The sequence below is a fragment of the Dermacentor andersoni genome, chromosome 7, assembly GCF_023375885.2.
Source record: "Dermacentor andersoni chromosome 7, qqDerAnde1_hic_scaffold, whole genome shotgun sequence".
In the NCBI taxonomy this organism is placed as follows: Eukaryota; Metazoa; Arthropoda; class Arachnida; order Ixodida; family Ixodidae; genus Dermacentor; species Dermacentor andersoni.
The window spans coordinates 20773738-20786403 of NC_092820.1; the positions used below are offsets into that span (position 1 = coordinate 20773738).

Consider the following 12666-nt stretch of genomic DNA (forward strand, 5'->3'; position numbering starts at 1 on the left):
CTCACACAGATACTTTTGTAGCCACATTGATTGTTAGGAGGATATCTATTTAATGCAAACAAAGGTAAGCAAGCTGTTTTATTGATAATGAAATCCATGGCTTACTGATGGCTGCATCACCAAATGTTGCTATGTTGCTAGCTTGCTAATCAAATGCATCTTTGCGCTTGCTTCTACTTATAATAACAGTCTCTTCTAATCTATATGTGCAAAGCATATGAGTCATCTGGTCAGATGCAAAAAGCTCCCATGATGTAGAACTAACACAGTTTCGAACAAAAAGTCGCTGCACTCACAGCCAGTATCTCTTGTGTTCGCTAGTTTACAGGGTTGACTGCTCATTGTCCTTCCAGCACTACACAGTGACACCTCCTGACCTTAGCTTGCCCTCTTAGGTGTTGTAAAATTTTGTCATATTTGCATACTGCAGCTCTCTTGCGGGGCTATCTGAATACTGGGTACATAGTACGAAGAAACAGTTTCATAGCAAATAAACATGTAAGAATACAGTGCAGTTCAAGGTACAAGTAAAGAAGAACACTCGAAGCACATTAAAAAATTCTTGCACCGCTAATGACTGGACGTTGCCAGGTATCAGATTACAAAGTTTGTGTTTGCTTATGTCGGATGACAATTTAGCATGTGTCAAGTATTTGTTTGGGAAAGCATATCGGAATGAGTTGAAAAGAGAGTGCAGATGTTTCAGAGATTCAGTGTCGCATCATTTAGAAGGCACAGTGAGACGAAGTGTGTTCGATCTAAAGATGGTGACAAGTTTTTATCATAATGTCAGTTGACTGACCGAATAGACGTCTTTCTGGATTGATTCTATTCTATGTTGGTATGTCTTGCTTCTCAGTACAAGGTCATAGGTTTAAATTCTGGCTGTAGAGGCCGTATTCTGATGGGAGTGAAGTGCAAAAATGCATGCATGCTGAACTTTGGGTGGTAATGAAAAAAAAAACCCAGGTGAGTGAAATTAACCTGGAGCCCTCCACTTTGGCAACTCTCTAGTCACTGCATTGCTCTATTTGCTCTAAAATCAAATCACCTAGTCAACCTATCATGTTGCAGTGGGTGCGTGACCTGCGGCCCTTGGTTCAAGATCAGCTGTTGTACGCGGGTGAGCTCTCCTTGGGGGAGAAGGAGATCTTCCATGATGTGCTGCACAACATTCTTGTGCCCCGCACTGTTGGCAGCCAGGGCCACCGCAAAGTGCGACAGGTATGTACGCAAGACCAGGTCACTGTGTTGGCTGCATTTGATTACTTTGGTTGCACGGCATCTGTCTAGTGCTGAATGGCAGTGTGCAACAGGAGTTGCTTGCTTGGGACAATTTTAGCAATGTATTGCTGGATTCATGATCAGCCCATTTCACGACCTGCAGGACATTTAAAACATGCTGTAATTTCGCACCGCCAGGGAATCTTTATTTTTCCACGTGTTTTAAATCTAACTGTTCAAATAAAATAACCAGGATGATCTTGTGCAGACATTCTTTGTATCATGGGAGTGGTTTCTTCCTTATAACTGGCATCTTGTTACTGCTGAGTGCCCTTCTGAAATTTGTGGGAGCGGACAGCAACTTTGGACACCTTGAGGGAAGTGGCTCAAATTTGATGCCATTTGTGCCATCACTGTTTGACACTGTTGTAGATGTGCCAGATTGCTGTCTCATCAGGCACAATAAGCGGTATACTCATTGTATTTGTTCTGTCTTGAAGAGTCTTCATTAGTGTTGCATTCTTAGTCATTATTAGCATCTATGGACTAATGAAATTTACTAAGACAAATGCCACACTATGTTTGCAGATATCCTAGCCTCACTCATAGTAAGATCAGGTTCTTCCTCCCTCTTGAGGGTATGGGTTCCCCACGATTTGAGATGCACCACCAGAGACAGTCTACGCAGCCGAAGAAGACAGCTGCTAAGGGCAGCGGCAATAAATTTACTGAAGGCTTCGGATGGATGGAAGCAGACACAGATGAAACTTCAAGACAAATTGCAAGGACTCTTCACAAGAAATTACACACAGAGAGATACAAGGTGGAACTGGAACACCTATAGAGCAACCCTATATTGGCAGAGCCGACAGCTCAAGTTTAGTCCAGACCATTTGGTCGGGGCCACGTTTTGTATTCCTCGATGCCGTACCCCAAGCATTTAAAGTCAAATCACCACTGAGTGGTTTTGAGGATGGACCATTGGCACACCAATTGCCAGACTTGTACGAGGATCGTTGTTTGAGTGGTGCACAGGCTATTCAGGCATTAAGCCTCGTCTACACCCACTTTCCTTCACCACAGTTCAAGGTGTTTGCTCCTCTCCCTAAATACAGCATATAAAAAACGCAACAGTGGAGAAAGCCACAAACTCATAGCAATCTTACGTTCCGTGAAAGGGGTATGCAAACACAGCATAAAGCAACAGAGCCCAACACAGCAGGCACCATAAAATACTATGAAGCAGGCAGCACCTGCAAATTAATACGGCAAGATGAGAGGCATGCTGTGTCGCCATGCCCCAAGCTCATACATGCGCACGTTGGGCTCGCATACCGATCGCCCTCTGAATGACAAGTAAATACTCCCTAGAGATCCACATCTGCTTGGCGCTGAGCGCGACAGCTCTCCTTAGTCTCAAAAGACGGTCAAAGCAGCCACGGTGCATGCAGTGAACAATGGCTACAGCGTACAAGCATTCTGTGCCGATGAGACGCCTTGCCCGTATGCATCTGGAGCCAGTGACAGACCCAAACCTTTTAGCTTTCACTGTCAAAGCCACCACACAATAGATGCAAGTGGTGCAGCATCAATTGTCACCGTTCTTGAGGAGAGCTTCCTTAACTATTGAGTGCAGCCCCACATCTTGAGCCTTTTCATGCCACCACACGCTCTCCACACACAGACGAAGCAAGCCAGTTCGCAGGTCTGTCTGGTTACCAGCAACCGCATTCTCCCTGCTTGACCCTTCATGAAAGTGTGCCGCCAAAAGAGCTTATGAACAATGCGTTGCGGATGACTAAGGTCGTAAATGCAGTATATGTTGGTGGCTCTGATTGCCGCTTCTCATGGTGGGTAGAATCGGCCACTGGCGTGAGCTGGGCACCTGTCTCATCTCGATGCCGCACACAGTAGTAGGCACACACCGCTGAAAACCAATTATCCAAACGTGTTTAATAACACAAAACACAGATCTCAAGCTTCTCAAGCTAAAATTAAGGAAAATAATCGTGCCTTACTAGCAGCAGGCTTACACTCATCTTTTCATCTTATTTTCCTGCTGGCTATTATAAAATGTTGTATTCATATAGGTGGTTGTGGCCAAGTACTGCAGCAGGGTGGCCAATCCTGCTCTGGTGAGGGAGTGCGTTGCCGGTTCTGGTCACTGGGATCAGGCCGCACTCCAGGCCTGTTTATGTAGTTTTATCTACCCGCGGCTTTTTTTTTTTTTTTAATTCAGTGGAAAATTGCGCAGCACCGGAATTCGAACCATGGTCCTCTTGCACGTGAGGCGCATGCTCTACCTCTACGCCACCGCTGCACCTAACGCTAACGCTAACATAATCCTAGTCCATAAGAAAGGGGTCGCCAAAGACTTTAAAAATTATAGACCGATCAGGTCTATAATTTCCGTTGCCTACAAAGTATTCCATTGCCTACAAATTTCCGTTGCCTAAGGTCCATTGCCTACAAAGTATTTACTAAGGTAATTGCAGATAGAATCAGGAACACCTTAGACTTCTGTCAACCAAAGGACCAGGCAGGATTCCCTAAAAGCTACTCAACAGTAGACCATATTTACACTATCAGTCAGGTGACAGAAAAATTTGTGGAATATAACCAACCCTTATATATAACTTTCATTGATTACGAGAAAGCATTTGATTCAGTTGAAAACTCAGCAGTCTTGGAGGCATTACAGAATCAGGGTGCGGACGAGCCGTATGTAAAAATAGTGAAAGATATCAATAGCGGCTTTACAGCCACCGTAGTCCTCCATAGAGAAAGCAACAAAATCCCAATAAAGAAGGGCGTCAGGCAGGGAGATACGATCTCTCCAATGCTATTCACAGCGTGTATACAGCAGGTATTCAGAGACCTGGATTGGGAAGAATTGGGGATAAGAGTTAATGGAAAACACCTTAGTAACTTGCGATTCACTGATGATGTTGCCTTGCTTAGTAACTCAGGGGACCAAATGCAATGCATGCTCACTGACCTGGAGAGGCAAAGCAGAAGGGTTGGTCTAAAAATTAATCTGCAGAAAACTAAAGTAATGTTTAACAGCCTCGGATGAGAACAGCAGTTTACGATAGGTAGCGAGGCACTGGAAGTGGTGAGGGAATACATCTACTTAGGGCAGGTAGTGACCGCGGATCCAGATCATGAGACTGAAATAATCGGAAGAATAAGAATGGGCTGGGGTGCGTTTGGCAGGCATTCTCAGATCATGAACAGCAGGTTGCCACTATCCCTCAAGAGGGAAGTGTATAACAGCTGTGTCTTACCAGTACTCGCCTACGAGGCAGAAACCTGGAGGCTTACGAAAAGGGTTCCACTTAAATTGAAGACAACGCAACAAACTATGGAAAGAAGAATGATGGGTGTAACGTTAAGGGATAAGAAGAGAGCAGATTGGGTGAGGGAACAAACGCAAGTTAATTACATCTTAGTTGAAATCAAGAAAAAGAAATGGGTATGGGCAGGGCACGTAATGAGGAGGGAAGATAACCGGGGGTCATTAAGGGCTACGGACTGGATTCCGAGAAAATGGAAGCGTAGCAGGGGGTGGCAGAAAGTTAGGTGGGCTAATGAGATTAAGAAGTTTGCAGGGACGACATGTCCAGAATTAGTACATGACCGGGGTAGTTGGAGAAGTATGGGAGAGGCCTTTGCCCTGCAGTGGGCGTAACCAGGCTGCTGCTGCTGCTGGTGATGATGATGATGATGATGATAAAATGTAATTGTTTGTGTGGTATATCCTTTTGAAACTCAAGAAAAGCTCTCATTTCCCATTGATCCTGTGGTAGTCTTGCTGATCGAGTTCTGTAACATAATACTAGGTCAGGTGATTGTCGCATTCATAATCTAAACAATACAAATATGTGGAGCTGCAGACACTGAGAGGGCAGTGCTCATGCCATGCTTTTCTTCTCACTTGTTTGAGTTGCAAGTCTTTCCTGATCATTTCCTTGTTGTCTGCGCAGTTCCTCCGTGAGTCAATGGAGCAACTTGACTGGCATGTGGAGGAGGACAAGTTTGAGGCCCCAACACCACATGGCAGCAAGGTGTTCAGCAACATTGTTGCCACCTTGGACCCCTCGGCCTGCCACCGGCTGGTGTTGGCCTGCCACTACGACTCCATGGTGGGGCACTTTACTTTTTTCTGTGCCAGCTATAGATGAGCCACATAGTCGCAGAAACGTTTTCCTCCACTCATTCGATGGTAAATAGGTTCAGGTCTGTTGACTATGTCATAATTACATTATATGTTTTTCAACTTACGAGGGTGGTCCGTAAAATAAAGTTCTCAAGGAGATGCAGTCGCAAGGAACGCTGCTACGCGGGATTTTTAAATTTTTTTTATTTATATTTATTTATACATACTGCGATCTTATACAAGATCTTAGTAGCATAGTGCACAAGTAAGTACAGAATAAATACAAAACAATGGGGAAATGCACTTAAGTTTCTTCACACAAGCACTAAAAAAAATAATCAACAACAAACAAAACAAAATGTCGAGCAATGTAGTTCAGCAATTTTAAAATCATACAGTCAAACAGTGACATCAAAACACGCGGCAAGTGCAGAATACTTTTCATAAAAGATATGTCTTGAAAAGTGATAATGAGTCCTGTGTTACAGTTTTATCAGCCAGCTTATTCCAATCTGCCATGGTGCTAGGAAAAAATAATACTTGAAGCAGTTGACACGTGTATAAACGGAGTTACAGCCAGCGAGTGTCTGTCTGGTTCCGTAACCTGTCGTATAGATGAGAAGGTGAGACGTGTCGATGTTGTACTGACCATTTATTAGCTGGAAAAAGAATTACGACATACACAATTTCTATCAGTTATAGAAGGCAAGCGACTCGGAAATAAGAGGTCAGTAATTGAAGTACAGTCGAACCCGTTTACATCGAATTATTCTATATATCGAACAATTTCTGGACATGGTATAGTTACAATGAGTATATATAGCAAAAATTACTCTTACATCGAACAAAAAAGCAGTAACTCCCGATATATCGAACGTTAAGCGGCAGAAAGTGCCCCCGGAAGTTGGCTTTTCCTCGCGGTGGCAGGAAAACCCGGCGGCGCGGCTCCATCCAACCGCTCTCCGTACCGTAGCCCCCCTGCCTCGGACGAGCCGTCTACACCTCCCTGCAAAATATGATCCTGGCCCGCCCGCAGCGCTTGCTCAGACAGCCAATCAGAGGCTCTTGTGCGCTCGTGGTGCAAGATAGCGGAAGTGCGAGTTGTCTCGCTACTTTTCTGGTTCATTGTGTGTGCGCCTTGTGGTTCTTCTCCCACAGTGTTGCCGTGATGAAGCGGCAGAATTCGCCTTTCGTTGTGAAGTTTGAACTCATAAATAGGATCGAACGCAGTGAGAAGTCGGATGTCCCCGTAGCGTACAAGATTCCGAGGAGCACTCTCAGCACGATCTTGAAGGGGGAGATTACGGCTAAAGCGGGCCAACTCGCGACCCGGTGCCCATGGCGCCCGACGCGTACGCACGGCCGTGTGCGAGTGGTTCATCCGAAATGGCTTCAGCCGTGCCGACTTTCGCGTGCTCGGTGATGACTAAATTCTGATGAATGCGATGAAGCCGTTGCCGATGTTGCCGAAGTTCGGAGCGAGCTGTCAGAATTTCCGGAAGCTGTTGAAGAATCAACGGTGGACGAGTTTGTGAGCGCGAATGATGGTGTCGCAACCACAGGAGAGCCCGAAAACGAAGACTACATTGCTGACATCGTACCGAGCACAAGTGAAACTGGGCACAATGAGGAAAGCAGCGACGGTCCATGGCCCACGTCCTCCGAAGTGATTGGTGCACTCGCACTAGTCGGTGCTTCTGCGCGAATGCGGAAGGTTGCGGCCTCAGCTGCTCCGATGCTTAAGACAATGTGGAAAAGTGCGTGCGTCGCAGGCAGCGAAATTGCCCAAGCAGAAGAAAATGCAGGACTACTTCGTGCGAAACTAAGCTAGTTTCACCAACAAAGTGATTTTATGAATGGTATGTGCTTTTATGACATCCAATTATTTAGCAGGCTTATATCGAATTATGTTCTATATCGAACTGATAGGCGTTTTTTTGCGAGTTCGATATAGCCGGGTTCGACTGTATACCCATATGTATTGTAGATGGATGGATGGATGGAGTAACTTTATTGAAAGGTCCTGCGAGCTACGGGGCGCAAGGTCCCATAGAGCGGGCTACTCCCACGTTGGGGCCGGGAGTTGCAACTCCCTGGACGCATCGTGGGCTCGCTGGACAGCCCAGAGCTGCTCCGCCAGGTCCGTGCTGCGTAGTGCGTCTTGTAGCCTGGCGGACTCTTGATCCTTGTTTGCGTGGGTCCGACCACACGGCCAGAGCAAGTGATGTACGTCTAGTGTGCTATGGCAATTTTCACAATATGATGTTTTGTATAGGTCAGGCATGTAGTGATGTAGTCTGTTCTGCGTGGAGTACGTGTTTGTTTGAAGCATTCTGAACGTCAGGGCTTGAGGCCTGGTGAGCTTATTGTGAGGTGTGCTGAATATTCTGCGGTCTAGATAAAAGTGCTTTATGATCTCGTTATATGTGGAGGGAGGGTCCCGATTCTCGCTGGGATGGTCACGACCAGAATAGGTGGCGTCGCGGAGGGTTAGGTCTCGCGCGCTCCTGTGAGCCATCTCATTAAGATTGCGAGGGGTGTCCTCGATCTCTCCGAGGTGTGCCGGGAACCAGCAGATGGTGTGATGCTGCAGCGGTGCGGATCTATTTATTATTTGTAGTGCTTGGCTTGCAACTGCTCCTTTCTGAAAGGCTTTGACGGCCGAGCGTGAATCGCTGTAGACGTGGGTGATGGTCGGGTCTGTGAGCGCGAGTGCGATGGCAACCTGTTCTGCTATCTCGGACTTGTGGGTCTTGACTGTGAGAGCGTTTCTGACTTGACCTTGCTTATTGATCGTCGTGGCAACGAAGGCCTTCCTGGTCGAGTACTGTGCCGCGTCAACGAAACAGGCTAGGATCTTCTTATCACGTATTTCGCGCAGGATGAACGATCCGCGTGCCAGCCTTCTGGGTTGATGGTGCGCGGGGTTCATGTTCCGTGGCAGTGGGCGAACTGTGTAGGAGTTGCGTGTGTCCGTCGGAACGCTTTGATATAGATTCTCGATTACTGTGGTGTCATGACCTAGTTTGGCTAGGATTTCTCTACCCGATTTGGTTCCAGAGAGTCTTGTCCATTGAGCCCGTTCTTGAGCTTCGGCGATTTCTTCTAGTGTGTTGTGTACCCCCAGTTGCAGCAGGAGCTCTGTCTCGGTATTCTTGGGGATTCCCAGCGCTAGTTTGACTAGCTTCCTCAGTTGTACATTGAGTTTGTCCTTCTCCGCTACCTTCCATCTGTGCATGGCCGCCTCGTAGGTGAAGTGGCATAGCGCAAAAGCGTGTGTTAGCTTGAGGAGATTTTCTTCTTTAAGGCCGTGTTGTCTGTTGGCTACGCGTCGTATGAGATTCAAGGCATTATTCGACTTTCTCACGATCTTCTCCACTGTCGCGGCGTTAGAGCCGTTGCTCTCAATGAACATCCCAAGGACTCTGATTTTGCTGACGTGTGGAATGGTTCCTACGTCTTTTGTTCTGAGAGTAATGACGTGTGTGTCTCTGATTTCGTTCTTTGGTTTGGGACCGCTCCTCGACGGTTTGTAGACGAGGAGCGATGTGTAGATGTATCGAACATAATTTTTTTTTGTTAACTTTCCAGCTTTCCAATATCGATTTTAGTGAACGGGTCCCATATAATTACAGCATATTGTAACAGACAGTTAAAGGAGTCCAGATAAAGCTACTTATTGTGGGCTAACTTGTACCCTGGGGGTAAATAAAAAGCACTGCCGCGTTCTAAACGGGAGATCAGGAAGGCCTTCTTCTTCTCTCTCGAGCCTCACGTCACCTCGTCTTCTTCTTGTAGACGCCGACAACGGCCACCTGCGATGCGAGTGCGTGCGGTGAAAACACGTGCCATTATTTCGTATTTTCCTCCAATACGCCGTTGTCCTCTTGAGGGGGGCGCACGAACCTGCGTGCATTGTTTAACTATGTTTCTGCCTTGTATCATTATCCCCCCTACAAAACGCATCGTCCCGATGCGTAAAGCGACGAAATTGTTCACAAGCTGTTGTCGATACTAAAGTGGTATATGGCACAGAATAGATGTTTGGTCGAATATTCACTGCCTGTCATAATATGGCTTCAGTCTGACCACATGTACAGTTTCTGTGCGACGCCGGCATCGTGATAAGCTCACTTGTCCTTCTGGCGTAACTTCGTAGTTCAGGGGACTGATGCGACGAAGTACTCGGTAAGGGTCGAAATAACGGCGCAAAAGCTTTTCGGAAAGGCCGTGCGTCCGCACGGGAGTCCACACCCATACTCTGTCACCTGGTGCATACTCGACTTCCCTTCGTCGCAGGTTGTAACGGTCTGCGTCGATGCGCTGCCTTTGTTGAATGCGATGTCACGCCAGCTGATGTGCTTCTTCGGCCCTCTCTGTAAAGTCGTTGGTGTCAGGGTTCTGTTCTGTACTGTCGCTGACAGGCAGCATTGCATCCAAGGGTGTGGTAACTGTTCGTCCAAAAACAAGTTGGAATGGCGTTACTTGAGTGGTCTCTTGCAATGCAGTATTGTAGGCGAATGTCGCATAGGGTAGGATCCTGTCCCATGTACGGTGCTCTAAGTCTACGTTAATTGACAACATATCGGTCAGCGTCCTGTTCAATCGCTCGGTTAGCCCATTTGTTTGAGGGTGATAGGCAGTTGTTTTCCAGTGGCTGGTATGAGTCAGTTCCATGATGGATTGCGTCAAATCGGCTGTGAACGAAGTTCCTCGGTCCATGATAATAATTGCAGGGGCACCGTGTCGTAATGCTATCTTGGTGACAAAGAATTCAGCCACTTCAACGGCCGTTGCACTGATTAGAGAGGATGTCTCGGCATATCGGGTTAGGTAATCCGTCGCTACTGCAATCCATCATTTCCCTGATGACGATGTCAGAAAGGGACCAAGCAAGTTCATTCCTACGTGTTCGAACGGGGCTCCTGGGGTTTCTATTGGTTAATGGAGGCGTTTTGCATCTTTGGCGATCCCGACATGTTCGTACATAATGCTTTACTGAATTCAATAGCTTTGGCCAGTAGTACTTAGCATGAATTCGGGCGAACGTTCTGCTCACTCCGAGGTGTCCTGCTGATGGGTCATCGTGACAGGCTTTTAAGATTTCGGACCGCAAAGCTGAAGGAACGACGAGTAGAAATTTTTCTGTGCTGTGCTCAAAATTTCTTTTGTACAGGACGTCATTTCTCATCACATATGATGACAATCCCCGGAAGAAAACTTGCGGAACATGGACGGGGTGTCCTTTGAGGTGCCTGATGAGTAGAAGCAACTCGGCGCCAGACTGCTGGTGTTTGACCATCTCAGATGCGGTTACGGCTCCAAGAAATGAAAATTCATGTCCATCTTTCACAGGAGCAGATTCGACCGGTGCACGTGATAAACAATCAGCGTCACTGTGCTTGCGACCTGATTTGTACACGACCGATATGTCGTATTCCTGCAGCCTCAGACTCCATCTAGCAAGTCGTCCAGAAGGATCTTTCAGGTTTGCAAGCCAGCACAATGAGTGATGGTCACTGATTGCTCGAAACGGTCTACCGTATAAGTATGGTCGGAATTTTCCTATGGCCCATATTACTTCGAGGCATTCTTTTTCTGTGGCTGAATAGTTGGTTTCAGCCCTCGAAAGAGTGCGGCTAGCGTATGCAATCACTCTTTCCTCTCCGTTTTGCCATTGAACGAGGACGGCACCGAGTCCTAAATTGCTGGCGTCTGTGTGGATGTCTGTTTCCGCTTCCTCATCAAAGTGCGCAAGCACCGGGTGGTTTTGAAGTCGCCGTCGCACCTCATTGAATGCATCTTCTTGTTCACTTTGCCAGACGAAAGGCATATCTTTATTCGTTAATCGCGTTTAACGGTTCGGCAATCTTTGAAAAATTTTTGACGAAACGCCTGTAGTAGGCACAAAGTCCTAGGAATCGCCTAACGGCCTTTTTATCAGTTGGTCTAGGAAACTTTTCTACTGCTGCGGTCTTCTCAGGGTCAGGATGGATGCCTTCGGAGCTAATCACATGGGCGAGAAAAAGGAGCTCATGGAAGCCGAGGTGACATTTTTGTGGCTTTATCGTCAGCCCTGCTGAACTAATAGCTTTGAGCACAGTCCTTAGTCGTTCCACATGCTGAGCAAAGGTGGTAGAAAAAATCACGACATCGTCAAGATAAACCAGACAGGACTGCCACTTTAACCCGGAGAGCACGGTGTCCATCATCCGCTGAAAGGTGGCGGGGGCGAAACAGAGGCCGAACAGAAGTACCTTGAATTCGTATAGTCTGTCTGGTGTGACGAATGCTGTCTTCTCACGATCCCGTTCGTCCACTTCTATTTTCCAGTATCCGTTTTTGGGGTCGAGAGAGGAAAAGAATTTCGCATCCTGTAGTCTATCGAGGGTGTCATCGATCCTCGGAAGTGGATTGACATCCCGCTTTGTGACGATGTTTAGCTTCCGATAATCAACGCAGAAGCGCAAGGTCTGATCCTTTTTCTTTACCAGTACCACAGGCGAAGCCCACGGGCTGGTCGATGGTTGAATTACGTCGTCTCTAGGCATTTCTTCGACTTGTTTGCTGATGATCTCTCTCTCCTTCGGTGACACTCGGTAGGGATGCTGGCAAATAGGCCTCACAGCTTCGTCGACAATAATACGGTGTTTGGCGATGGATGTTCTCTGGACTTTTGATGTCGTTGAGAAACACGAGGTGAATTCTCGTACAAGGTTCTCTATTTGCTGCTTCTGGCTCGGGGATAGTGCTGCTTCGATGTTGACGGATGCGAGTATGGAATCTATGTTGTCAGACTCCAGTAGTGCAGCATCGGAAGGGCTCAAATCTGTAATCTGTTCGTAATCGTTAAGGCGGGTAATGACGGTTCCCTTCGCAACATGCTGGACTTCATTTCCAAAATTAGTCGGGAAGACATTTGAACACCTGTCACGCAGACGAACAAGACCCCTTGCCACACAGATCCTTTTTTCGAGTAAGAGCCCAGTGTTACTGTCTGCTATTCCTTCATAGTCGCTGCATACAGTAGAACCCTGCTATTACGTTCCTCACTGCTGCGTTTTCCCGGCTGCTGCGTCGTTTTCATCCAGTCGCGGCATAGCTTCCATAGGATCCAATGTATAAGGAACCCCGCTGTTACATAGTAGCTGTGAAAATGTTCCCGCATGATACGTCGCAACTTAGCACCCCGAACCCGCCTGTGCTAAAGTAGGCAACACGCTCCAACTGCCATTTTGGCTTTTGACGAGTTTTGGCCGGGCTTGGCTATAGAACTGGCTGCA

General features: G+C 47.1%; 1 protein-coding gene across 5 annotated transcripts in view; it reads left to right on the forward strand.

Annotated features, from left to right (window-relative positions):
* Positions 1-12666, forward strand: part of LOC126535663 (glutaminyl-peptide cyclotransferase-like) — a 107982-nt gene that overhangs the window by 26908 nt on the left and 68408 nt on the right. For all 5 annotated transcript variants that reach the window (XM_072289175.1, XM_050182472.3, XM_072289174.1 and 2 more), the window contains 2 exons: positions 1075-1224; positions 5211-5369. In XM_072289175.1, the coding sequence (XP_072145276.1) occupies positions 1075-1224; positions 5211-5369 (309 nt within the window). The remainder of the gene's footprint in view (positions 1-1074; positions 1225-5210; positions 5370-12666) is intronic.